Source organism: Meles meles, chromosome 7 (genome assembly GCF_922984935.1).
Source record: "Meles meles chromosome 7, mMelMel3.1 paternal haplotype, whole genome shotgun sequence".
In the NCBI taxonomy this organism is placed as follows: domain Eukaryota; kingdom Metazoa; phylum Chordata; class Mammalia; order Carnivora; family Mustelidae; genus Meles; species Meles meles.
In genome coordinates, this window is record NC_060072.1 from 112,072,165 (window position 1) to 112,099,223 (window position 27,059).

Here is a 27,059-nt window from a genome sequence, read left to right on the forward strand (position 1 = left end):
CAGGTATTCAGAGAAGGATATCTTTATTCAGTCTTCTATTTTTTTTTCCTTTTTCTTCTAATTCTATTTTTCTTCAGACTTGCTCTTTCCTCCCTCTCCATCCCAGTGCCTCCCCTACCACCCTCATCCCTTCCAAGCCCTTGAGCTCAGTATGCATAAAGGAAATGGGTTCCACACGTTTATATATATATATATATATATATTTTTTTTTTTTAAGATTTAATTTATTTATTTAACAGAGAGAGAGACAGTGAGAAAGTGAACATAAGCAGGGGGAGTGAGAGAGGGAGACACAGGCTTCCCACTAAGCAGGGAGCATGATGTGGGGCTGATCCCAGGACCCTAGGATCATAACCTGAGCTGAAGGCAGACTCTTAATGACTGAGCCATCCAGGCTCCCCACAAATCTATATTTTTTCATAATGTATTCCATCTATAGAATCATCCTTATTACCAAGAGGATGGCAAAAGAAGCAAAAATAATCTTATGATACAGGTGATCTTTATTTCTTTCTTCTCTCAAAATGGTTAAAAAACATGTAATCATCTAAAGAGTGCTTAACCTCACTTGTACCATAATGCACTGTGTTCATTGTAGATCGAGCAAAGAGGAGAAAGCTCAGGGAAGAAAGGGCATGGCTGCTGGCCCAAGGGAAGGAGCTCCCCCCAGAACTTTCCCATCTGGACCCTAGTTCCCCCATGAGAGAAGAAAAAAAGACTAAAGACCTGTGAGTATTTAATGATACTAACGGTAGTAACCAGGAACATTGGTGAAGCACTGTGGCATTGTGCTAAGCACTTCTCTCATTTAATTCTTGAAACAACCCTGTATGGCAGGTAATAGTCAGTGTTCATGAGCTTCTCGCTCTTCTGTATGCCTATATTATTATTCTTAAAAATATATTATTATTTTTTAAATTACAAAAATATTCATTAGGGTAAAATAAAACCCTGAAAATAATGTGCTCCTAAGTAACCAACATTATAGAATCATAAATTAGGTTGTGGATCATCTAAGTCAGTTCCATCATTTTACAGATGATGAAAATGCTTCTCCCCTTAGGCTTGCTAACCTTCATCTTCGTAATTATTTTCTAGAGATGATCAGTGTTACAGACTTACGTTAAAGACAGTTTATTGAAACTGTTCCAAACCTTGGTATAATCAGCTATGTGTCTGTGATTGAATTAAGAGAGCTAAGGAGAAGGTGGTCAAAGTTACTATTTCTTATTTTGTGATTCACAGCTTTGAGTTGGATGATGATTTCACTGCCATGTATAAAGGTCAGTTCCCATTCTCAACTATTATTATCTCTGATAGAAGTACTCCTGTGTGAATGCGTTAATTAAGTTCTCTTCTTGGCTTTCAGTTCTAGATGTGGTAAAGGCTCACAAGGATTCCTGGCCCTTTTTAGAACCTGTGGATGAATCGTATGCCCCAAACTATTACCAGATTATTAAGGTAGAGGCTACCTTTGCAGTTATACTTACCATGGTGTTTGTTTTTTTCTTGATTTTTGTTGCTGGCTTTGTTTAAAGTTTACCTATTGTTCCTTAGGAATCAGGGTTGCTGGGTATATGCCGGGCTCCTGAGCATCTCGTAGTGGTGTGATTCCCTTGCCTCAAAGGGCTAGGAGATGTTTTTTTCTCCAACATATTGTAATTTAATGTGTCTTATTTTAGGTCCCCATGGATATCTCAAGTATGGAGAAGAAACTGAATGGAGGTTTATACTGTACCAAGGAGGAATTTGTAAATGACATGAAGACTATGTTCAGGAATTGTCGAAAATATAATGGGGAAAGTAGTGGTAAGTGGGGAAGGAGTTTGCTATGGATACACTTACAATACCATTTCAACCAAGAACAGAATACCTTCTTTTTTAGAAATACACCAAAACAGAAGTACATCTCTTTTAGAAATGATTCAGACCTTTCACTGAGACTGTAAACAAAAAGTACATTTAAAGCCATGGGATTGGCCAGTCTGACTACTTACACAACATGTGCCAGAACCACGTCTATCCTATGTGACAAAAGAATGTATCTAGTGGCTAAGGTTATTTTTCATTATCATAGAGACCAGGCTGGACTTAGATTGTACTGCGCTTCCTTAAACAGAGACCGCTAACTACTGACCAGACTGACCCTAGATTCTTAAATCATCTTGAGAAGTTCACAGAGTAGATCTCTAATTACAAAGAATGTATGACTCCAAGTATAGAAACGTGTACTCATTTATACAGTAGCTCAAATGCTTTAGCTTAAAAACTAAGCAGCTTTGGGACACATGGGTGTCTCTGTCAGTTAAGGACCTGACTCTTGATTCTGGGTCAGGGTTAGGGTTATCATCTAAGGGGTCATGAGATGAAGCCCCGCATGCAGCCCTGCATTCAGCAGAGTCCGCTTAAGATTCTCTCTCTCCCGCTCCCTCCCCTAGTTTCACTCTCCCTCTCAAATAAATAAGTCTTTAAAAAAAAAGACAAAACTTAGTAGTTTCAGTGACTGTGTTTAATAATGCTGTGATTTAGCCTTGAAGAATTAAATCTGTCTTGGTTTAAGTTAAGAATCTGATGCCAGCCATACAGCCTAGAGCCTATTAGGGCAAAAACAGTATCTTCATCTTGTGTCCGTAGCTGCACAACCTAATATTACTTGAGTTGAATTAAGCTCCAGAGTTTACCCAAAAGGCATCTTTTATTGTTTGTTGGTAAGAGAATTGTCTTTTATGTCCTATAAAAGCTCTGTCTGGAAGTCAATCCTGTATCTTCCCATAGAATATACCAAGATGTCTGATAATTTAGAGAGGTGTTTCCATCGGGCAATGATGAAGCATTTTCCTGGTGAAGATGGAGACACAGATGAAGAGTTTTGGATCAGAGAGGATGAAAAGCGAGAGAAGAGGCGGAGCCGGGCTGGGCGAAGTGGTGGAAGCCATGTTTGGACCCGCTCCAGGGACTCTGAAGGGCCGAGCAAGAAACAGCAGCCCGTGGAGAATGGAGGAAAGTCCTTGCCACCTGCCCGCAGAACTTCCTCTTCTGGGGATAATCAAAGCAGCAGTTCCACACAACTCCCTCGGGAGGTGGGCACCTCAAATGGCCGAGGCTTTTCTCGTCCCCTACATTATGGTGGGATGCCTAACCAGGCACCCCTTTTAAACCAGATGGTAAGGAATAGCTTAAAATTCAACAGTAGTTTCACTAGTTCGTGAATTCAAACAGAAGTGAAGCCTTATTAATTAGTTTCTTTTCCAAAGTAATCTTTCCATATATGGATGATTTTGTCTCTCCTCACCTGTCCTTTCTTTATTCATTCTTCCTCTTATTTTAAATCTTCTTTCTTTTAGTCAGTCTGATGCACTCTCAAGGTAGGCAGAAGTGGGGATTTTAAAAACTCTTTTCCTGTACAAAGCACAGAAATACACATAGTACATGAAATATACAGCATATCTATGCAATTAAAATTTCATGTGGAGGGGGCGTTGGGGAAAAATTGGCTTACAAGGCTCTTGGGGAAGAGGCACTAAGGAAAAAGATTAAGAAACACCTGTTTTTTTTTCTGTCCTGCAGTGAGAGATAGCTTTGGGCCCCAGAACTAGCCCCGATATGGGTGAGCCTATATGCTAGCATTCTGCAGGAACGGCCTTGTTTTCTACCTAATGTCTTCTGTGCTTTCTCTTTTTTACCCTCTCCTCCTGCCTTTACTCAACACTCTCCAGAGGCCAGCAGTACCAGGAACATTTGGCCCTCTTCGAGGATCAGATCCTGCCAATTTATATGTCTCCTCTAGGGTCCCAGAACCACACCCTGGAGAACCTATACAGCAGCATCAGCCTTTTGCTGTGCAGGTAAGCAGCCTACTCAGAATACACGAATGCAAAGGGCTTCACAGATACACTTCAGAAATACAGTCTCTTACCAGGTTAAATTTAATTCATTATCTTCCATTATTTAGAGTCTGTTATTGTAGATTAAGCACTTTATTCTGTGGATCTACTAATCTCTGCTTCCTTCTGTTTTCTTGTTGCCAGCCTCCAGTTGGAATTAACAACCACCGAGGACCCAGGCTAGGCACTCCAGAAGAGAAGCAAGTGTGTGGGGGGCTGACACACCTAAGTAATGTGGGATCACATTCTGGATCCTTGCAGCTTAGACAGATGGGTGGCACTAGTCAGGATGGAAATATTTATCCTCCGACTCAATTCCAGTCAGGATTTATTCCTCCCAGGCATGGTGGGGCTCCAGCCCGACCCCCAGACTTTCCTGAAAGCTCAGAAATTCCTCCGAGCCACATGTACCGATCGTACAAGTACCTGAATCGAGTACACACCGCTGTCTGGAATGGAAACCATGGTGCTACAAACACAGGACCCTTGGGCACAGATGAGAAGCCCCCCATGGGGCCAGGACCCTCTCACCAGCCTCGAGCTCTTGGTCATATGATGGATTCCCGAGTGATGAGACCTGCTCTTCCCCCAAACCAGTGGACTGAACAATCAAGTTTTCTACCTCATGGAGTTGCTTCTTCAGGGTATATGCGACCACCCTGTAAATCTGGTGGACATCGGTTACAGCCACCTCCAGCCCCAACACCAAGTTCTCTTTTTGGAGCACCTGCCCATGCTCTGCGGGGGGTGCAAGGAGGGGACTCCATGATGGACAGCCCAGAGATGATTGCCATGCAGCAGCTCTCTTCCCGAGTTTGCCCACCAGGTGTGCCTTACCACCCCCGACAGCCTACACCCCCCCATTTACCTGGCCCTTTTTCACAGGTAGCTCACTCGACATCAGTAAGTGTGTCAGCCCCCAAGCCTACCTTGGGGAACCCTGGGAGGACACAGGATAGCAGTGAAACACAAGAGCCTGAGAATGACCGAGGTAATTTACATCATCATTTTTGTCTGATGTCTAACATTTAAACCATTAATTCATGAGGAATCTTTTTTACCAAGACTGTCAAACTTCTTTCTAGTTTCTTGAACTACTCATTCAGGGTTGAGCGAATCATAGTATTGGTCCAGAGATCTGAAAGGATTTCTGGTAGTGATGTAGTCCTTACTGTTCTTGAGACTTGTAGATAGAGTAAATCAGTTCTCAGAACGCGCTTTGAGTTTGCTTCTTTTTTTTTTTTTAATATTTTATTTATTTGATAGAGAGAGATATCACAAGTAGGCAGAGAGGCAGGCAGAGAGAGAGGGAAGAAGCAGATTCCCTGCTGAGCCCAATGTGGGGCTCGATCCCAGGACCCTGAGATCATGACCTGAGCCGAAGGCAGAGGCTTTAACCTACTGAACCACCCAGGCACCCCGCTGCTGCATTTTTTTTTTTTTTTTTTTTAACAGAGAGAGATTGCAAGTAGGCAGAGAGGCAGACAGAGAAGGAGGGAGGCAGGCTCCCCGCCTCCCGATCCAAGGACCCTGAGACCATGACCTGAGCCGAAGGCAGAGGCTTAACCCACTGAGCCACCCAGGCGCCCCTTGCTGCTGTTATATTACACTTGTTTACACAGATGGAAAATCTGAGGCACAAAGCTCTTTGCCTTCAACTCGCTAGTAAGTGATAGAGCTGAGATTTGTATCCAGACCCACTAGATCCAGCATCCATGCTCTCAACCACTACATCATCAAAGTGCCTTTAAAAATGACACTCTTGGGAGGGGGATCCGGAGAGGGTGATGGGGTTATGGACATTGGGGAGGGTACATGCTATGGGGAGTGCTGTGAAATGTGTAAACCTAGCGATTCACAGACCTGTACCCCTGGGGATAAAAATACTTTATATGTTTATTTAAAAATTTAAAAATTAATTAAGAGGGGTGCCTGGGTGGCTCAGTGGGTTAAAGCCTCTGCCTTTGGCTCCGGTCATGATCCCAGGGTCCTGGGATCAAGCCCCACATCGGGCTCTCTACTCTTCGGGGAGCCTGCTTCCCCCTCTCTCTCTACCTACTTGTGATCTCTGTCTGTCAAATAAATAAAATCTTTTTAAAAATAAATAAAAATAAAAATTAATTAAGAAAATGACCATCTTGGGTCGCCTGGGTGGCTCAGTGGGTTAAGCCGTTGCCTTCAGCTCAGGTCATGATCTCAGGGTCCTGGGATTGAGTCCCGCATCGGGCTCTCTGCTCAGCGGCGAGCCTGCTTCCCTCTCTCTCTCTCTCTCTGCCTGCCTCTCTGTCTACTTGTGATCTCTCTCTGTCAAATAAATTGATAAAATCTTTAAAAAAAAAAAAAAAGAAAAAAAATGACTATCTTAAACATTATCATTATAGGATAAGTTTTCAGTACTTAAAGTCTAATTATTTCCATTATTCTATTCCTGGGACACATGTTTGTAGCTACTAAGAAGCAAAGCTTGAAGGGATTTCTTAGAAATACCTTAGGCTCAGGTCATGATCCCCAGGTCCTGGAATCAAGCCCCATGTCATACTCCCTGCTCATTGGGGATCTGCTTCTCCCTTTGCTCCTCCCCGCTGCTTGTGCTCTCTCTCTCTTTTACTCTCTTGTTGTCTCTCAAATAAGTAAATAAAATCTTTAAAAAGGGTGAGAGATTAACCTGAAAATTGAGAAGATGAATACTATTTGTAATTAGTGCTTCTTTCTAGGATAGATGTCCACCATGTATATTATTTTTTTCAATATATAACTGGAGAAGGGCATGTGGGTGGCTCAGTCACTTAAGCATCTGACTTGTGATTTAGGGTCAGGTCATGATCTCAGGGTTATGAGGTTAAGCCCTGTGTCAGGCTCTGTGCCCAGCATGGACTCTGCTTTAGAATCTCTCCATCTTCCCCTCCCCCCATTTGCACTCATATTCACTCTCAGTAAATAAAATCATTTAAAAAAATGAAGACTGATCTTTTATCAGATATGAATAGTCCACCTAAAATTGATGGTAGGCCTAGAACTCAGAATTAGTTTTTGTTTTTATTTATTTAGCTATGTACTAATACTTTTTTTTTAAACTATAATTCCACTATAGTTAACATACAGAGTTACTGTGATTCAGCACTTGAATACATTACTCAGTACTCCTCGTGATAAGTGTGCTCTTAATCTCCATCATCTATTTCACCCATCTTCCCACTGCCTCCCCTCTGGTAACCACCAGTTTGTTCTCTGTAGTTAAGAGTCTGTTTTTGGTTTGTCTCTCTTTTTCTTTGTTCATTTGTTTTGTTTTGTTTTTAAATTTCATGTATGAGTGAAATCATATGGTATTTGTCTTTATCTGACTGATTTATTTCACTTAGCACTATACCCTTCATCTACATTGATGCAAGTAGCAACATTCATTATTTTGTGGCTGAGTAATATTCCATTGTGTATACATACTACCTCTTCATCCATCTTTTAGTAGACCCGGGCTTCCATATCTTGACTAGCGTAGATAGTGCTACAGTAAACATAGGGATGCATATAAACCTTTTCAAATTAGTGTTTCATATTCTTTGGATAAATACCCAGTAGTGGAATTAATGGATCGTATGCTAATTCTATTTTTATTTTTTTTTGAGTTACATCAATACTGTTTTCTAGAGTGGCTGTACCAGTTTGCATTTCCACCAACAGTGTCCAAGGGTTCATTTTTTTCTACATCCTCACCAACATTTTTAGTTTCTTATGGTTTTTTTTATTTTAGCCATTCTGATGGGTATGAAGTGATATCTCATTGTGGTTTCAATTTGCATTTCCTTTATGATAAGTGATGTTGAGCATATTTTCATGTGTCCTTTGGCTATCTAAATGTCTTGTTTGAAGAAATGCATGTTCATGTCTTCTGCCCATTTTTAATTGGATTATTTGGGTTTGGGGTGTTGAGTTCTACCAGTTCTTTATATATTTTGGATATTAACCCTTTATCAGATATGTCATTTGCAAATGTCTTCCTCTGTTTCCTTTTAGTTTTATTGATTATTTTCTTTGCTATGCAGAATCTTTCTATTTTCATGTAGTCCCCATACTTAATTTTTACTTTTGTTTCCATTGCCTCTGGAGACCTGTCTATCCTCTTTTGCAAGTGGTTGTTCAGTTCTCTGAGCACCATTTGTTGAAGAGACTCTCTTTTTCACATTGCATATCCTTGCCTCTTTGGTGAAGGATTAATTGACCATATAATTGTGGGTTCATTTCTGGGCTGTTTTGTTCCCTTGATCTATGTGTCTTTTTTTGTGCCACTATGATTCTGTTTTGGTTATGACCACTTTGTAGTATAGCTTGATATCTGGGACTGGGACAGCTCTACCTTCGTTTTTCTTTGTCCTGATTACTTTGCCTATTTGGGGTCTTTTGTGGTTCCATACAAATTTTAGGATCATTTGTTCTAGTTCTGTGAAAAATGTTGTTGGTGTTTTAATAGAGATTGTATTGAATTTATAGATTGCTTTGGGTGACATGGAAATCTTAACAATATCTGTGCTCTTTTTTTTTTTTTAAGATTTTCTTTGTTTATTAGAGAGAGAGAGGATGAGTGGGGGGAGGGACAGGGGGAGAGGCAGGCCCCCAGCTGAGCAGGGGGCCCAGTGTGGGACTTGATCCCAGAACCCTGGGATCATGACCCAAGCTGAAGGCAGACCCTTAACCAACTGAGCCACCCAGGTGTCCCACCTCCATGTACTTTTGTTCTTTCCAGATTTCTTCTTGTGGTAGATTTCTAGTTTGATAATGTTATGATCAGAAAAGATGCATGGTATGACTCCAGTCTTTTCAAATTTGTTGAGATTTGTTTTGTGACCTACCATTTGATCTCTTCTGGAGAATGTTCCATATGAACTTGAAAGGAGTATGTATTTTGATGTTTTAGGATGGAATGTTTAAAATGTATCAATTAGATCTGGATGTTATGTCATTCAAAAAGCCACTGGCCAGACACCTGGGTGATTCTTGATTTCAGCTTTAGGTAGTGAGATCGAGCCTGGTATCAGGCTCACTGCTGGGTATGGAGCCTTCTTAAGATTCTCTCTGTCGAGAAGCACCTGGTAGGTCAGTCACTTAAGCCTCTGACTCGTGTCATGATTGCAGGTTCCTGGGATCAAGCCCAGCATCCGGCTCTGTGCTCATCAAGGAGTCTGCTTCTCCCTGTCCTTCAGCCTCTGTCCCCACTCGTTTCTGTTTTCTCTCTCTCAAATAATTAAAAAAAAAAAAAATCCACCCAAGATTCTTTGTCCCTCTGCCTCTCCCCAACTCTAAAAAACAAAATAAAAGCACTCCTTCCTTGTTGATTTTCTGTTTGGATGATCTGTCCATTGATATAAGTAGGGTGTGAAATTCCCCTGCTATTACTATATTCCTATCCATTACTTCCTATATGTTTGCTATTAGCGACTTTATGTATTTCGGTGCTCCCATGTTTGGTACATAAATATTTACTATTGCTACATCTTGTTGAATCTTCCCTTTATGATTTTGCAGTGTCCTTCTTTTTTTCTTTTTACAGTCTTTGTTTAAAGTTTTTTTTGTCAGTGTGCCTGGCTGGCTCAGTCATTAAGCAGCTGCCTTAGGCTCAGTTCATGATCCCAGGGTCCTGGGATCAAGCCCCAAATCAGGCTCCCTGCTCAGCGGGAAGCCTGCTTCTCCCTCTCCCACTCCCCCTGCTTGTATTCCCTCTCTTGCTGTCTCTCTGTCAAATAAATAAATAAAAATCTTTTTAAAAAAATAAAATATATCTTGTCTGATTAAAATATTGCTATCTCGGGTTTCTTTTGACATCCATTTGCATGATAAATTCTCCATCCCTTTTCTTTCAGTCTGCATGTTTTTCACTCTGAAATGAGTCTCTCATAGGCACCATATAGAAGGGTCTTTTTTTTTTAATCCATTACATCACCCTGTATCTTTTGATTGGAACATTTAGTCCATTTACATTCAGAGTAGTTATTGATAGGTATATACATAATGATACTATTACTTGTTTTATGAATATATTTGTAGTTCTCTGTTCCTTTCTTCTCTTGCTATCTTTCATGGTTTGCTGGTGTTCTGTACTGATATACTTGGATTCCTTTCTCTGTATTTTTTGCATATCAGTTACTGATTTTTGATCTGTGGTTACTATTAGGTATTTATATTCCATCTTCTGCATATAGCAGTCTGTATTAAGCTGATGGTCACTTAAGTTTGAACCTGTTCTTTATTGCCACCATGCCTCCACAACTCCCCCAGGTTTTAGGCATATTGAGTCATACTTCATATTCTTTTATTTTATGAATCACTTGACTGATTTTTGTAGATCATTTTACTGCTTTTGTGTTCCTACTTTTCTTATTCCTGCTTATGGTCTTCCTTTCCACTCAGAGTTCCCTTTAACATTTCTGATAGGTTTGGTGTAGTGGTGTTGAATTCCTTTAACTTTTGTTTGTCAGGGAATCTCTCCTAGTCTGAATGGATAAAGAATTCTTAGCTGCTGGTGTTTTTTTCTTTCAGCACTTTCAGTACTATCCTGTCATTCCCTTCTAGCCTGTAAAGTTTCTGCTGAAAAATGAGCTTATGGTCTTACAGGGTTTCTCTTTTCTGTAACTATTTTCTTTTTGTCTTTCTTACTTTAAAAATTCTTTCTCACTACATGTTTGTCTTTTTAATTCCTGTGTGTTTTCATGTTGACCTCCTGGAGTTGATTTTGTTGGGGTATCTCTGTGCCTCCTGGATCTGGATTTCTGTTTCCTTCCCAGAGTTGGGAAGTTTTCAGCTATTATTTCTTCAAAATAATTTTCCTCCCCCTATTCTCTCCTGGGATCCATATAATGTCATTATTATTACATGTAATGGTTGTCACTGAGTTCTCTAAGTCTGTTTTCTTTTTTTTTTCACCTATTCAGTTTAATCGCATTCTGTCTTGCAAGTTTCTGATTCTTTCTTCTTCCTCTAGTGTACTATTAATCCACTGTAGTGTATTTTTAATTTCAATTATTGTGTTCTTTATCTCTGATTTGTTCTTTTTTGTTTTCTAGCTTTCTTGAGGGTCTCATTGAGGTCCTCCACTCCTTTCTCAGGTCCAGTGAAAATCTCTGTGACCATTACTTTAAATTCTCTATCAGGCATATTACTTACTTCCATTTCATTTTGTTTTCTTGCTGTGATTTTTGTCCTGATCTTTCCTTTGGGACAATACTCCTCATCTCTTCATTTTATATGAATCTCTGTGTCTGTTTCTGTATGTTAGGAAAATCAGCTGTGTCCTCTGCTCTTGGAAGTAATGGCCTTGTGAAGTGCAAACCCCTGTTCAGAACCTGGCACTTCAGGGGTTTCTCCTGTGTGTGTTGTGTGCACCCTGCTGTTGTGAGTGAGCCACATTTGCTTTCAGTCCAGTCATGTGCAGTGGCTCTGTTTGCCTTTTGTGGGCAGGGTTTGATCCCTGTGTTGTTAGTGGGCCAGTCTGGCGCCACCCTGGGCTTGAGTTGAGTCAGACCAGGCATTTGCCAGAGGTGAGGTAGCACCAAACTGCTGGGTGCTTTCCATGTGTTGTCCTCCAAGAAGCTTTCATTGGTGGGGATGGCTTTCAGTCAAAATAGCTGTCTGCCCCCTGCCCAGTGCAGGGGGCCTCGGTGGCATTGTTATGTGTGGTTATCTTACCCTCTCTCCAGGGAAGGAGTCTCTCTGCAGGGGTGCTGGTCCTTGTCCTGGCTGCTTGCACTTCTCCAGGCTTGCAGCACTGCTTTGGGTGGGCTCCAGCCAAGGGCATATTGGAGGTGCCAAGTCAACAGGAAAATGCGGGAACAGGCCCATGGAGTGTCAGGAAGCTCTGCATCAGTCCATTGCAGAAGAGCACTGCAGCTGCCCAGGCTTGGATGGAGGCGGTATTTCTGTAGGAGAACGTTGGGGAGAGGCAAACTGTTCGCTCTGTAACCAGTGTTGGCCCTGCACTGGTTCCTTCAGGTGTCCATTTATCTAGGCTGGGAGCAGAGGAGAAAATGGTGTCGGCCAGCTCTTTTGTTCTTAGAGAGGTCTCCCAAAGATCCCTGCCCCTCCAATATACACTCACTAGTAAATAAATCTCCTTTCCACATATGTCAGGTATTTTTCACACTGCTGCTTCTATGCTCAACCTCAGTGGCACTGTTGTACTGTCTCTTGAAGGGCAGGGACTCTACCATCCTAGCTCTCACTGAGCTGAGCCCCCTGAGTTTTTTGGTGTTTTTTTTTTTTTTTTAAGATTTTATTTTTTTATTTGACAGACAAAGATCACAAGTAGGCAGAGAGGCAGACAGAGAGAGAGGAGGAAGCAGGCTCCCTGCCGGGCAGAGAGCCCAATGCAGGGTTTGGTCCCAGGACCCTGAGATCATGACCTGAGCTGAAGGCAGAGGCTTTAACCCACTGAGCCAGGCAGGCAGCGCCCCCACTGAGTTTTAATAAGGTGTTAATAAGTCCCCAGATTCTTGGGCCCCTCTGGTTTTCAAAGCCGAATGTTACAGGGATTGATTTTAACCGTTCAGTTCCCCCATGCCTGGGGTTCCTGGCTTGGGATCTCCTCTGCCCTCTTCTCTGTGCTGGTGCACAGAGGACAATCCCAAGGATCCACTTGGCTCCTGACAACATCTCTGTCCTTCACACCCTCTGTGATGTGGCCTCTGCTCTACATTTAGCTATGGAGAGTCCATTTTGACAGTTTTCAAGTTTTTTTCTGGGTTATTTATGCTGATATGGGTGTTACCTAGTTATCTGGTTGTATCCATGAGAGGAGATGAGCTTAGGATCCTCCTACCCTGCCATCTTCCCCAACCTTGACTTCCTTCTTTTCTTCTTCTTTTTCTTTTTTTTTTTAATTTATTCATTTGAGAGAAAGAATGAGAAGCAGGCTCCCCACAGAGCAGGAAACCCAATTTGGGACTCAATCCCAGGACCCTGGGATCAGGACCTGAGCCAAGGGCAGATGCTTCACCAGCTGAGCCACCCAGCGCCCCTCAGACTTACTTTTTAAAAGTGTTCGTTTTGAGGGAAGGCCTGTTTTGTGACCACCAACTCTAGCTAATCAGTCTAATACTGATTTCAAATAAGGTCTGGAATTCACCCTCTGATGAAACTGTGAATAAGTCTATTTGTTAGTTTCCATGTTTTATGTTGACAAAATAATGAGAAGTGTAGATTTAAATATCGTTGTATAACTTTTACCTTTGATTTTTCAACCAGCACTAGTTCATTAGTTGACTGAGATTTTAGTGGGTCTTTAAAAGTTGTAATGTATGAATCTTTAATCTTGTCTTTACGATCTGTTTTTACATCCGTTTTTATAATTATATTTAGATCACACGTGAGCAACAGCTCTGTTCTACTTGAAAAATTATAAAATAAGACCATATTTCTGGTCTGACACATTAGCAATGTAAAGAATCCTGAGTTTGTAATTAAGCATTTGAGCCTAGTAAATTAATTTATTTGTGTGTAGTAAATTTCTACAAAGAGTGGTGGGGAAGGAAACAGAGTCCGTGCTGCTGTGGAACATACGTTCTGATGGGGCAGATGTCAGGATGCAGCCCTCTTGATATAGATCCATCATGTTCTGGTTCTTATTGTATCTCCATAAAGGACATGCATGTACCTGAATTACCTCACGCTCACAGCACAGCAAGAGAGAGGCAGGGACATCTCCATTCTTTCGCAGACCCTATGAGTAGCTATAGAGGTGCTAGGTCTTACTTCTTGGTCTATAAGGGGGAGTTTACAAAGGCCTCAACATCATGAATCCTTTCAGGGACTCTCAAAATTTTTAGCTGATGCTTGAATTGCCATATATCCACCTCAGCCCCACCTGTCCCTGTCTGACTGCCTTCATGTTCTTTTCACTACCATCCCCATCAGTGTTGTCATTTCAGCTACTGAATTACTATTTTGTTCTACATTTTTCTTACAGCAGATCCCTTGCCTGGGCTTGAGGAGAAACCACCAAACATGGGTGCTTCAGAGGGGGTGTACCTCAAACAGCTACCTCACCCTACACCTCCCTTGCAGACCGACTGTACCAGGCAGAGCTCACCACAAGAAAGGGAAACAGAGGGCCCAGAGCTCAAAAGCGACTCCTCAGAATCTGGCGACAACTGGAAGGCAACAAAGAGCAAGAACACATGGCCCATGGAGAGTGGCTCTACCAGCCCAGCCGCACAGGGGTGTATGCGAGACCTCTCCACTCTGGCAGAGAGAGGGGCTCTCCCCGAAAATGGACTGATTGTTGAAGCATCCCCTTGTGGCTCAGAAGGGAAAGGCCTTGGTGGTAGTGGTTCAGAAAAGCCACTCTGCCCCAGAGGCAAAACGCTACCAGAAACCATGCCATGTACAAGGCAGAACCCAGCCACACCTCCCAACACAGACCCCAGTCTGATGGGAGGCACCGTAAGCCAGTTTTCCCCTTTGTACATGCCTGGCCTGGAATATCCAAATTCAGCTACACATTACCACATCAGTCCAGGCCTGCAAGGTTTGGGCCCTGTGATGGGAAGTAAACCCTCAGTATCCCATCCTCAGCATTTCCCCCCTAGGGGCTTTCAGTCTAACAACCCTCATTCTGGAGTCTTTCCCCGGTATCGCCCCCACCAAGGAATGAGGTATTCCTACCAGTCACCACCTCAGCCTTCCTACCATCACTATCAGCGAACTCCTTATTATCCGTGTCCACAGGGCTTTTCTGACTGGCAGAGACATCTTCATCCCCCGGGAAGTCCAAGTGGGCTCCCACCTAATCCAGCCCCCCCACCAAGGCCCCTCTTCTCAGATAAGAGCACCTTGGCTAATCTGCAAGGCTGTGAGACACTGAATGCTGCCTTAACTTCCCCAACCCAAATGGATGCAGTGGCTGCTAAAGTAGTCTCAACTGATGGGCAGAATCCTGGTCCAGAGGAAGACAAGTTGGATGAATCTATGGAGAGGCCAGAGAGTCCCAAAGAGTTTTTAGACCTGGACAACCATAATGCAGCTACTAAGCGGCAGAGCTCATTGTCAGCAAGCGAGTATCTTTATGGAACTCCTCCTCCACCTCTGAGTTCAGGTATGGGATTTGGTTCATCAACTTTCCAGCCTCATGGTGTGATGCTACAGACGGGGCCTCCTTACACACCTCAGAGGCCCACCAGTCATTTCCAGCCCAGGGCTTACTCTTCCCCCGTGACTGCTCACCCGCCTCATCATCCAGTGGCTGCCCAGCCCAACGGCCTCTCTCAGGAAGGCCCCATCTATCGCTGCCAGGAAGAGGGCTTGGGTCACTTTCAAGCTGTAATGATGGAACAAATTGGCACTGGAAGTGGAATAAGGGGACCTTTCCAGGAAATGTACAGACCATCGGGGTAAGATTACATTAAATGGTTTCCTTGGCTTTTGTTTTTTGTTGGGTTGTTTTGTTTTGGTTTTTTCCTGAGAAAAGAATAGATATTAGTTTTAGAAAGAAAAATGGCCTTAGAAATGAAGGTGATAACCTTTAGTGGTCTGGGTCCAAGGAAGGCATGGGAATCCTTGATAACTAGAGACGTAATAGAAATGTTGCTGCCCTAGAGTCTGATTTTATCTTTGGCATTTTTTTCCCTCATGAAAGTGAACTGGCATGTAAATGACTGTTCAGTTAGTTTTGAGACTGGAAACGTCATAGCCACGGTTGGAGAGCCATAGGCAGAGGTGTCAGCATTGGTGCTAAGTTCAGATACTCTGGTCAAGGTAAAATAGGTCTTTCTCAAACCTTGAGGTTGAGGGAGGTCATCTGTAATGTTCAGGATTTATCCCTTAACTCTCACTTCTCCCCCAACACTGAATAAAGAAACAGGTTTATCCAGAAGTAAAACAAGTCAAATACAGTCTCCTTGAGAATTTTCCAAATAATGATGTTTTTAAGACTCAGTGAGGTGATCTGTAATCCAGGAGATTTTCAAATTAGTAATATATAAAAGATGTTTGAATGAAGTTGTTTACATTAAGGTTATGAAGCCTAATCTCAAAACCAGTACCATTGGGGCGCCTGGGTGGCTCAGTGGGTTAAGCCGCTGCCTTCGGCTCAGGTCATGGTCTCAGGGTCCTGGGATCGAGTCCCGCATCGGGCTCTCTGCTCCGCAGGGAGCCTGCTTCCCCCTCTCTCTCTGTCTGCTGCTCTACTTGTGATCTCTCTCTCTCTGTGTCAAATAAATAAAATAAAATATTTAAAAAAAAAAAAAAAACAGTACCATCCAATGTGCCCACACTAATGTGCCCCTCTTCAGTGCCAGCCTAAGCTTACCTACAAGACCTCTTCTGCATTTAACATTTTGCCATGTTAATTTTATACCTCACTAAATATGTTTGTTTTGTTTCTTTGTCTTTTCTTTTAAACCATTGGGAAGTAAGTTGCCGACTTTATGACTGCTTGCATTTGCTAGGGATAATGACATTCTCCTGGAGCACAATATCAAACTGTTACTCCACCTGCAGAAAATAGCACTGATAGTGGTTTAATGTAGAGTCCTTATTTAATTTCTCCAGTTGTCCCCAAAATGTCTTTTATAGCTGTGTTTGTTTTATCTCCCCTCCGCCAGCCAAGATCCATGTAAGATGAATGTAAATACATTTGGTTGCTCTGTTTAGTCTCTTAATTTACAACGTGGATTCTATCTTTGTTTTGTTCCATTTTGTTTTTCAAAGATTCGAGGCTAGTTCTCATGTATGATGTCCCAGATTTTGGATTCTTCTCATTGTTCCCTCCTTTTGGAGTCCAGTTAAACCCATGTCAAGAGCCCTCCTAGGTGGTGTCATGTACTGACTGCATCACACCTGGGGGCACAAAATGTCACTTTCTTCTCATATCAATTCCATGATTCATTCCTAGATAATTAAGGCAGTATCTGCCTGAGATTTTTGTAATTGAAGTATCTCTTTCCTTTCTAATTAGTATGTCTTCATTAATTCTTAACTGCTCTTTTCTTGTGGCTATAGAATGCAAATGCATCCAGGCCAGTCACAGTCCTCGTTCCCAAAGACCCCAGCACCAGCAGCGTCCCAGGAAGAGATACCACCACATAAGCCCCCCACACTTCCTCTCGATCAGGTAAAAATTATCAAAACTTAGAACTTCTGTTGCGATTCCAGGGAACACGAAATGTTCATTGTGAGTTTATCGTGACTCTGAGAAAATCTTTTAAGATGTCCTGTTAATAGAGGACCTTGAACTGGAAAGTGCGTCATGTCCTACTGCCAGCCAAGGAGAAAGGGCTACTCGGGCCCCGTGCTCCCAATGGATTCCACAGTGGGGAAAAAACGAGATGACCACCTCGGAAGTAGCTTCTGTATTGTTTCCATGTGTTTCTCTTCTTGTGGTAACCAGCTGTTTGGGGATTGTTCAAGCCTCATTTTTCCAAATTGGCCACTAGCATTTATTTTGATATGATAGATTTGTATTTTTTTTATCTCTTTCCACCTATTTCATCTGAGAGAGACAACACATTCAGATTTTTAAAAGTAGCTCCCTTCAAGTGCTTCTTGTGTGCCAGTCACTGCGTTCCGGCTCTCTCCATGCACTGTCTCACTTCCCCCTCTTCCTTGACCACTGTGAAGTAATTGTCATCAGCAACATCAGTTTCATCCCCTAGTGTGCGGGGAGTCCTACTGCTCCTGAGAGCTGAGGTTGGGGGTCTGCAGGCGGAGGTCTGGAGCCTGAGAGCCCACCCTCTGGAAGTAAAATGTGACAGCTAAAACAAGACCAAGCCACTTTCCCTGATGGAGAGGAACATGTACAGCTCTTTGGCTTATTGAATTACTTTAAACAACACAGTTGTTAATTTTGCTTAATTGTCTTTAATTGTCTCTCAGAGCTAGTCCAAGGAGGAAATAAACCCCAAGGAAACAGAAAGCTGCACATGAAGACTGGAACATGGAGAATTTAGGGAAATGATCCCTGCCCATCTCTATTCCTGTTACCCTGCCACACCCCTTCACAGTGCATCCCATCTCGCCGACCAAGAGCTGGAGCCTTTCCTGGAGCCTTAGAAGCATACTCCTTAGACTAACACCAGCTTGCAAAGGTCCTTGGTTGGGGATCTCTCGTATGTCTGATGGTCAAGAACAAATGAACTGAAATTAGTGATGGCTGTTCTAAGTCCTGAGACTCTCGTTCAGGGAAAATCATCTTAAACTTGGGGGTGGGGGTCACACTTAAGAATGGAGTGGTGCTTCTAAACTTTTATGAGCAGCTAAACTCAGGTATATATTTGGGGAAGGGACTACTCGTAGTATTAATGTGTTTGGAGCTGGGTCCAGTTTACAGAATTTTCATGTTGCCTTTTAAAAATAATTTTTGTTGTTGGTGGTGAATGTATTGTACATAGGTGGGAAGGGTGGGTGGGGATGTGGAAGAAATGGAAGTCCTAACTGTGGTGGGCACACAGCACTAGAGTGATCCTTATCTGTTTACAATCATGTCACACTGAATACTTTCGGGAGCTGGAGAAGAGGGTAGGAAAAGTTTACTCCTGTAAATTGTCACTGTTTTTTCAGTGGCTAGCCGTCCTTTGTTCGTTAAAGGCCTTCTTTCCAATCAGCCCGAGAGGGTACCGTTGCACTGCCCCCTGACTGTTGAGTGTCTCGGTTTAGAGGCGGAGTGCTCACGCACGGCCTCCCAGAAGCGTCAGCCTAGAAGACAGTCTGCCTCTCATCCAGTGGCCCAGAGCCTGGATTTCAGAGAGCAGTGCCCTTCCTGATTTGCCACCAGCCCTACCGGATAGCTGTAAACCAGTATCAGGAATTGGGATCACTAGAGTGTTTTGCTTATTAGAGTATAAAATGAATCATCCTCTTCACAGACCTGCTGGGCCTGTGATCTGGTAGACATCACACAAAGCTTTCTGGCACGAATCACATTTTGTGGAGTGACTACTCAGGTTTGTATATGTTAGTATCAATAAAGAAATTGCACAGTTTTGAATAGGAAAAATGTATTCTATAGATTTACAGTTTGAATTTAGGAATATCTCAGTATATATAGTTTTAATTCATGTTAAGTGAATCATAGTAAAATAAGTCATGGTGATTTAAAATAGCTTTCAGGAACAAGTTCTTGGAACTCATTTGTCATATCTGTGATAGGAAACAATTCTACAGTATTAAATTACTTTGTTATGGTTTTAGAAGTGAATTACACTGGATTGTTCTTGTTTAGCATTCTGTATTTGATTTTAGCTGAGATGCCACCAAAGTTAGGACTCCTGTTTTAAACTTCGAATATCCCACAAAGGGAAAAAAAAAAAAAAAAAAAAAACCTAAGGAAAAATGCCCTGAAATTAACAGGTTTTTGTAAAGAATAGCATATTTTTAAGCATGCCTTTGGGATAGTAGAAAAGCTTCCATATAATATTAATCTGCCCTAGTTTCTTACAAATTCAGCCTTGTGAGGGGCCATTAGAATCTTTCCCTCCAATTCCAGCATCCTTGATGAAACATGGAACTGTCATGTTTAAAGTTTGCTATGCTATTTAGGAAAAGAAACAAACTGCAAACATCCATGTTATACAGATGGAACCCAAGACACCAGCTCCGGTGTAAAGGAAACTCATACAAATAAGGGAATGATTATTGAGCTGGCACTGTGGCTTATGGCTCAGCAGGATTGAGAGTTGCATAGGGAACACAGGAGCCTTTAAGATGTGATGTGCAAAAATACAGAATTTTTCGTAACAGACTCCAGTTTTAAATTTGGTATGCTTTTTAAGTGGAATGAGTTTGGAGGCTGTGTTCTCCTTTGGTCCTAATTCTGGTTAGAAAGCTGTCACTGGCATGATCTGGTTTGGAAGCATGAAGAGGTCAGCACTGTCCCTGTAGGAAAAACATGGTTCAGCTCTTGAGCCTAGGATAAGTTCACATGGCCGATGCATTACTCCTCCTGTTTTTGTGTCTGTGTAGAAGCAGGGAGGAGAGAAAGACCAATTGGTCTTGATAGCTGGCTCAGGTCTAGTTAGAGTCGGTCTAGACCCGGAGCGTTGTGCCGCCGACAGCCTTCATCTTCTCACATGAACATTAGTGTGTGAGAGAGGCCTTTGGCTGCTGCCTGACAGGGAGCACAGTAGCCACAGGGCCTGTTCCCCTGGTGCTGAGGTTGAAGGCATTGCTTTGTGCTAAAGGACCCTGGGGTGTGGGGAGGAGTGGACCATAAGCAATAGTTGGGCTGATCTGTGCCCATTTTCCTCCCCCCCCAACCCCCCCCCCGCCCCCGTTCAAGGTAACCTTTTCTCCTCTCCCAGCCCCTTACCCCGTTACCTGTTGCTAGAGAAAAGCTGTGAACAATATAGGAAGTAATCAGTCAATTCTTTTATCCTGAGCCTTCTTAGTATATAGAGAGGTGAGAAAATGTTAAGGAAGAACAATATCAAGAATTGAACTACTGTATCATAACACTGGGAGCAGGGGCAACAGCAGACTTGCCAACCTGATTATGCCCCATGTGGGAGCTGGGTCGTGCATCACAGGTACCAGCACTTCAGCCCTTGTCTGCTGTCTCCTGAGCTTTGACTGGTCTTTGAGGTGCAGATCTGCCTCAGGCAGTCAGGAGCTGCAAGACTGCAGGAGCACATGTGACCGGGGAGCTGCTGGCAACTGCTGAGCCCTCCTCTCCCAAGCAGGACCTTGTCTTCTCTCCTATCTTTCTCCTCTGGCACTTCTCTTCCCAAGTGTCTTAAACAGATGCAGATCCATTTGCCCTCTTCTCCATGAGGGGGTGGTGGTGTGTGATATGTTATAACTAGAAAGTAGTGTGTGAGGAGGTCCTAAAAATGGTCCGCTTTCGGGCTGGGAGGACTCTCACATGGCATGCTGTGGTCAGCTCTCGGGAGTCCCCAGGAGTGGGGAGCTGGGCTCCACGGGGAATGAGGAAACTCACACACCTGTCTGGATTGAACAGTCCTGGCTAGCCTTTATTAGCATTGTTAATAAGTTAGGATCTTTTTCTCTAAGACCCAGGAGGAATAAACAACCCAGAAAGAAAAGTAAAGCTTTTTGAAAGGTTTCTGGTTTGGGTTTGTTGTTTGTTTTTCCCTCAGAGTCTGTTCTTTTAAAAAGTAGTTGTTGGCTGAAATTTATTATGGTAGATGCATGTGAAGAGTCAGGGCAAAATGTGCAGATTCTTGTTCATATAACTTCTTCCGTCCCACCTTCTGAAAATAAAATTAAAGCCATTCTTCCTCTCCTTAATCACACTGGTTTGGTTCAGTCAGTGCACATGAGCTTCTTAGTCATGATTCTTTTATTCCTGCTGAGCCCAAGCTCTCAGAAGACAAAACTCTGTCATGCTCCTCTTCATGTTTACGTTCACTGAAAACCTGAAGATCTGTAGGGGGTGTGTGTACCTTTGTTCACTCAGACCGCAGCTTTCAGCGTCGATTCACCGGGGCCTAGTGCTCAGACCTTGGAAATGCTTCTCATTACTAATAGGTGTCATTACCCCATGGCATGTGTCTGCTATATTATCATTTATGGTAACTCCTGGAGTCAAAGAGGATGCAAAGTGCTGTCCATAACGTGCGAAATCCCAGTGTTGCAGTCATCACCAATGTCAGAAACAAGCTCTCGATCCATACCACTTGGTTGAATTTTCCTTCCCCTTTTTTCCCTTAATGAAAATTCAAATCTATAAATAATATACTGCTCTTAAGACCTACCTAATCTGAAATTTCACAGCAAGTCTTACCGAGCAGTCCCAAGACAAGGACAGTTACATAGTGTCAGAATGCTGACATGCTTTCAAAGAAATGAAGGCTTAGAGTTTTCGAGCATTATTGCTACCACCCCCACCTTGTGACTGTGTCAGTCCGCTCACCCCTGCCAGCTTCTGCATGGACCTCCAGTGAGGAAGTCAGCTCCATGTATGTGTGAGTTTAATGATTGTTCCGCCTCGGGGGTTTCTGGAATGCAGTCCCAGCTAATAGCTTTCTGTTCAACACTGCAGTGAGAATACTGGGAATTGGGTTTGAGCAGGCAGAGGCTTTTATTCCTGGGCTCACATAACTGTCTAGGAACTAAGAATGTGATTGAGATTTGCTGCATGATAAATCCTTTTTCCTTTTTTGGTGGGTTGGACTCTCTGTAATATGAAGCCTTAGGACACCAAGTCTTGCCCTGCTTTTCATTTGGGAAAACAGAACTTGAGTGAACATTTCTGCATGTCATCTCTTACATGAAGCTGTGATACAAGCTTTGTCTCCAGGTTGGGTGTTTACCTGTCTCTGCTTTTAGGTCTCTGCTAACCAGAAATTTAGAGGGGCTATCTCCCCAGCTCGTCTTTGTCTCTCACTGCGTACCAGGGGACTGACTGAACTTTTAAGTAGAAATGCCTGATAACCAACTAATTGTCCTGCATGTGTTTTTGGAAAGGGTGGGATGGGGTTGGGAACAGGGGGTATGGATGTTGAGTAAGTTATTGAAATGCTGAACCCCATTCGGTATCCTTCGTGTGACCCCTTTTCCCTAGCTGGGACTCAGGTACCTCACTCTCCTGCCTTGCACACAGCTCCTGGGAGCCCAGGCCAGTCTCCACCAGCCTGCGGCACACAGTGTCAGGGATTCTTTGCTCCTGCTGCAAAAGCCGTGTGAAATTTCCTGGCCAGTACTGGAAAGGGGAATGCTATTTATTTTTATATTGTGTATATTTTGTCGTGGTCTGCTGATTCCCTGTTTCACTGAGAGCGACACTTACCTCAATAGTTAGTTCAATATTGTGTGTTTGGATAATTTTTTAAAAGAACTTTTTAAAAAGCTTTTTGATCTTCAGAGGTCTGTAGATTTATTTCCATATGAACTGGTTATTTTGTATAAAGTACATTCTTAAAATAGCAAGGCTCTGATACGTGTGAGTTGTGTGTGTCCATGTGTCACTTTTATCTTTGGGACAAAGGTTTGAACTAGGCCCCAGCATCACCACCTAAAACATGCCAGCCCGTTTCCCCTCAAGGTGGGTGGGCAGTGTAGGGGCAGGCAGTGGGGGTGGGCCCTGTGCAGGTGAGGCTGGGCTGGGCTGTGCTCTGCGGGGAACCTCAGAGCAGTACTAAAACCAGCTGGCTGTTCCACAAATGTCAAGAATGAAGTAGTCCCCAGCTGGCCCTGTCCCAGTACCACCCACACACCCCTAGCACTTGGTTATACACCTTTACACACTGTGTACACTACTTTTGCTCTCCTTCCAAAGTCTTGGATGGACTAGGGTCCAGGAGGTAAAAAATTCAGCTTATAAGGGGACACCAGGCAGCTGGAGCCTGGGGCCTTGTATGAATTACACGTGGCCAGAAGTGGGAGCTACAGAGCTGCGTAAGCAGCTGCTTTCTGCCTGCCCCATTTATTTAGTTTTTATTTCCAGTTCCTAGGAAGGTTTTTGTTACAGGGGAGAAAGAGAATGGATAAAGTGGCCATCTTGGGGCACCTGACTGGCTCAGTCATGGAACATGTGACTCTCTTGATCTTGGGGTGGTGGGTTTGAGCCCCACTTCAGGTGGTAGGGCTTACTTGAAAAAAAGAAAAAGTAGCTATCATTATCAGTTGGTTGTAGTTCTAAGACACCAAAATTTCTGGCCTTTTTATGCTTAATTGGCCTTATGAAAATAATCCCCTTCTGTAAAAATTCTACCCACAAATAGTACCAATTTCCAAATCTCTGTTCACACAGGTTTATCACTTTCTGGGAATGTGACAGATCCCTCTTGACCTCCAGTTGTGTGGTATTCGATTGTCCCTATTTTTTTTTAAAGATTTATTTGAGAGGGAGAGCTGGCTAGTAGGGAACGGGGCAGAGGGAAAAGGAGAGAAAGAATTTCAAGCAGACTCCCCACTGAGCACGGAGCTCACTCTCAAAACCCATGAGATCATGACCTGAGCCGAAATCAGAGTCAGTTGTTCAGTGACTGAGCCACCCAGGCTCCCCTGAAGTGTCCCGGTTGATATATTATTATTGACTAATACCTTTATTAAAAAATCAACTCCAAGTGAAAATCATTAGTAAACCCCAGATTTGATCGGCTGCTGGTAAGATGGTGTTTCAGTGCCTCCTTCTGCACTGGTTGGCCCCTGTTCTGGCCTGGCTCCCTTCATTGTCATGCCAGTTGTGAACCGGCCTGTTCAGCATCAGCTCTGCCCACTGCGTATTAGTATCGCATCCTTAAAATGCATGAAGAGATTGATTCCTGACTTCTGGACTCCCAGCTGCAACCACTCCTGCTGTGACATGAATTCCTCACTAAACAAAGGCCGGATTTTGGGACTGTTTCAGCTAATGATAGGGTGTGATTTATTTTGTAGTAGGAACTTCAGTCTTAGCTGAGCGCCCTTTAGGATATTCCCAGATTTATCTCCTTGGGACCAAAACAAAGTATCTTTCACAGATCATTTCTGTTCCAAAACTTGGTACAGCAGGCGCTGTTAACCCAGCTCCTTTTTTGGAACCATTTGACGTGAACATTTGTTAGGCCCTTAGGTAACAGCTCACACAACAATCCCCCTACTCAGTGAGCCACTTGCTTCAAATTGCTACATGAAAAGAAAGCTGGCAGGGCAAGATTTAGGGAAAAGGAGACAACGAGGATTAGTCTCAAAACTGTGGAACTTTCCTTTTTGACATTTGGAAACATCCATAGCATAGCGCTTCTTTTCTTAAATGTTAATGTCTTCTGTCTCTAATTCCTGTCATTGAGGAAGGAAAGGGATCTTGATTTTATAAACAAGTGGCCCCTCTAGGGGTTCAGTTTTGCCATTATCTACATCCTGTGAGAGTGGTATTAAAAGAACTGAGAGAATAACCCAGGGTTGGACTCCTGGAGGTCGACCTTCACCCTGTAATCTTCCTGGCGAGGTGAATGGCCTGTGTCATTAAATGTTATGCAAGGCTTGCCTTTGGAAGAAATGCCATTGGACCTTTTCTCCTGGGGGGCTGGATTCTAGGCCAACTGGGAATGAGGTTTGGGTTCTCTGTAGATGGGCCCTGCAGATCTGTTTCCCTGGCCTCATGGTTTTCCCTTGGGTTTTTTAAAGGAGAATGTCTGCGCATCTGTTTTAGTCCCCTTTCTGCTACCAATGCTTACTCCTCTAGTTCCTTGGGCAGTTATAGCAAAAAACTTCAGTGTGAACTACCCACCAACAAGGCAGCTGGAAAATCCCCAGATTTGGCGATTGTGTGCTGAAATCCCAACCCCCTTCTGCTTCCATGACCTGCATATAAATTCAGATCCCTTTGAGAAGTCTTCAGGTTTGGAAAAGCACTACCTGCTCCTAGAATCTTGGATTTGAACCTCATTCTGGACAGTGAATGACAAGAAAGGAGTAGCTCTATTCTACCCAGTTAAACACTAGATAGAATTTTTTATAGCGGTGGAGTCAGTTCCTTGGATTGGATTCAAGGTTTTCGCTTTGGGGAGGAATTAAGTCTGCAGTAGGAAGGCAGAGACATTCAAGTGAAGCCTGGTCTGTGTGTGCCCCAAGAACTAAGATGAAGATTGACTGACTCATTCACAAGTTCTCAGTAAGTATTAAATACCAGCTGTGTGCCTAGTTACCTTGCCTAATTACTAATAGTGGAAAAGGGGGAAAAAATAGCTGCTGCTGCTGCTGCTGCTGCTCAGAGTTCATAGTAAAAGGAGAAAAACCATTCAGAAGAATTGGACTACAGTAGAGGGTTAAAAAGAACACACTGCTTAAAGTAGTAGAAATATATTTTTCTTCCCTTTTTGCAAGGTAGTCACTGCAGGAGGGCTGGGTGCTATCAGCCATAATTTGGGCAGGCCTGGTGGCACAGGCCAGGCCCACAGAGCCAGCGTTTTGTCAGCTGGGGGGCCTTCCATTCAGCAGTCTCTCTCCATGGTCTTCTCTGAATCCTTGCTGCAGCTTGAATTCCTCTCTTTCCTCTCGCCTTGGTTCTCCTCCCACTAGGCTACACTGCGCTGATGAAGACAGGGCAGACTACCCTCAGTCCTGCTCTCCGGTGTAGTTCTAAGAGTGTTCCCTACAGACTGCATAGGCCTGCAGAAATGAGCATGCTTGGGGCTGGCCCCACTACCTCAGCCTTCCTTAGTGGGTCTCCGCTATCTTCCTGTGGGCACGTAATCTATTGTGCTGGTTCTGAGGCTAGACTCTGGACTGCCAGCCTCACCTGGGAATTTGTTAGGAATGCAAGTTCTGGTTTATGCTGACTGAGGGTGCATCTGGGCTGTCTGTTGTACTCAGCCCTCTGGAGGGTGTGATGCAAACTGAAGCTTAATAACACTGACCTATGGGAACGGCCCTGGGGTTTACACTTCCATCCTTAGCCACACCTCATCCCAGCAGGCTGTCGCATTCATCCCACGCCCTGCTGGTGATCAAGGTTATGGATGTTCCTCTAATCCGACCCTGGGGAAGGACTGCAGAACAAGAATGGCTGCAAACTGGAGAAATTCCCTCATTGTCCCCCCTACCCCCACCCCGGCGCTGCCCTCCATGACCCCTGGCTTCTGTTCCCCATCAGACCTCACTCCTAGTGTCTGCATCCTCTGGCTCATTGGCAGTGTTGGGTGGTTGGGGGGCTCCAAACCTATCCAACCACTGCACTCATGTCAAGACCCTCCATGCTGTTAAACAGTCGCCTGTGTACTCCCTGCGACCTCTCCCACAGCTGCTGTTTTGGCTTAAATTTTAGTGAGTTTATGTTTGGCTTTGCAATGCTCTTAATCAATGGTCGCCAATCTAGGTTGCCCATTTAGGGATTTAAAATCCTGGGCCTTTGGGGTCCCTGCTGGCTCAGTCGGCGGAGCATGCAACTCTTGATCTCCAAGTTGTGAGTTCAAGCCCTATGTTGGATATAGAGATTACTTAAAATCTTTCCAAAAAAGAGACAAAATAAAACACCTGGGCATTTAAAAAAAAAAAAAATCAGATGCTTGAACACTATCTCAGAGTTTTTCATTGGTCTGGGGTGCAGCCTGGGCATCAGAATTTTTCAAAGCTTTCCTGGTAATTCTGTGGTATAATCAACATTGTAAGTCATTCTCAGGGCTCCCGGGTGGCTCAGTCTGTTAAGCATCTACCTTCCGCTCAGGTCTTGATCCCAGGGTCCTATGACGATCAAGTCCCACATTGGGCTTTCTGCTCACTGGGGAGCCTGCTTCTCCCTCTGTCCAGCTCCTACCC

The 27,059-nt window shown here is 43.5% G+C and overlaps 2 protein-coding genes across 5 annotated transcripts in view; both read left to right on the forward strand.

Moving 5' to 3' along the window:
* Positions 1-18,228, forward strand: part of LOC123945758 (cat eye syndrome critical region protein 2) — a 171,367-nt gene extending 153,139 nt beyond the window's left edge. For both annotated transcript variants that reach the window (XM_046010613.1, XM_046010614.1), the window contains 10 exons: positions 599-728; positions 1,246-1,283; positions 1,370-1,461; positions 1,683-1,809; positions 2,776-3,164; positions 3,717-3,845; positions 4,029-4,875; positions 13,834-15,256; positions 16,866-16,977; positions 17,739-18,228. In XM_046010613.1, coding sequence (XP_045866569.1) covers positions 599-728; positions 1,246-1,283; positions 1,370-1,461; positions 1,683-1,809; positions 2,776-3,164; positions 3,717-3,845; positions 4,029-4,875; positions 13,834-15,256; positions 16,866-16,977; positions 17,739-17,744 — 3,293 coding nt within the window. In that variant the 3' untranslated portion in view covers positions 17,745-18,228. The remainder of the gene's footprint in view (positions 1-598; positions 729-1,245; positions 1,284-1,369; positions 1,462-1,682; positions 1,810-2,775; positions 3,165-3,716; positions 3,846-4,028; positions 4,876-13,833; positions 15,257-16,865; positions 16,978-17,738) is intronic.
* Positions 18,229-25,029: 6,801 nt separating this feature from the next.
* The window catches only part of SLC25A18 (solute carrier family 25 member 18), a 30,304-nt gene continuing 28,274 nt past the window's right edge, over positions 25,030-27,059 (forward strand). For 2 of the 3 annotated variants that reach the window (XM_046012407.1, XM_046012408.1), the window contains exon 1: positions 25,031-25,416. The gene's annotated coding sequence lies outside the window, so the exon portion shown is untranslated. Of the gene's footprint in view, positions 25,417-27,059 lie in introns of all 3 variants that reach the window. The other variant, XM_046012410.1, reaches the window with a different exon arrangement.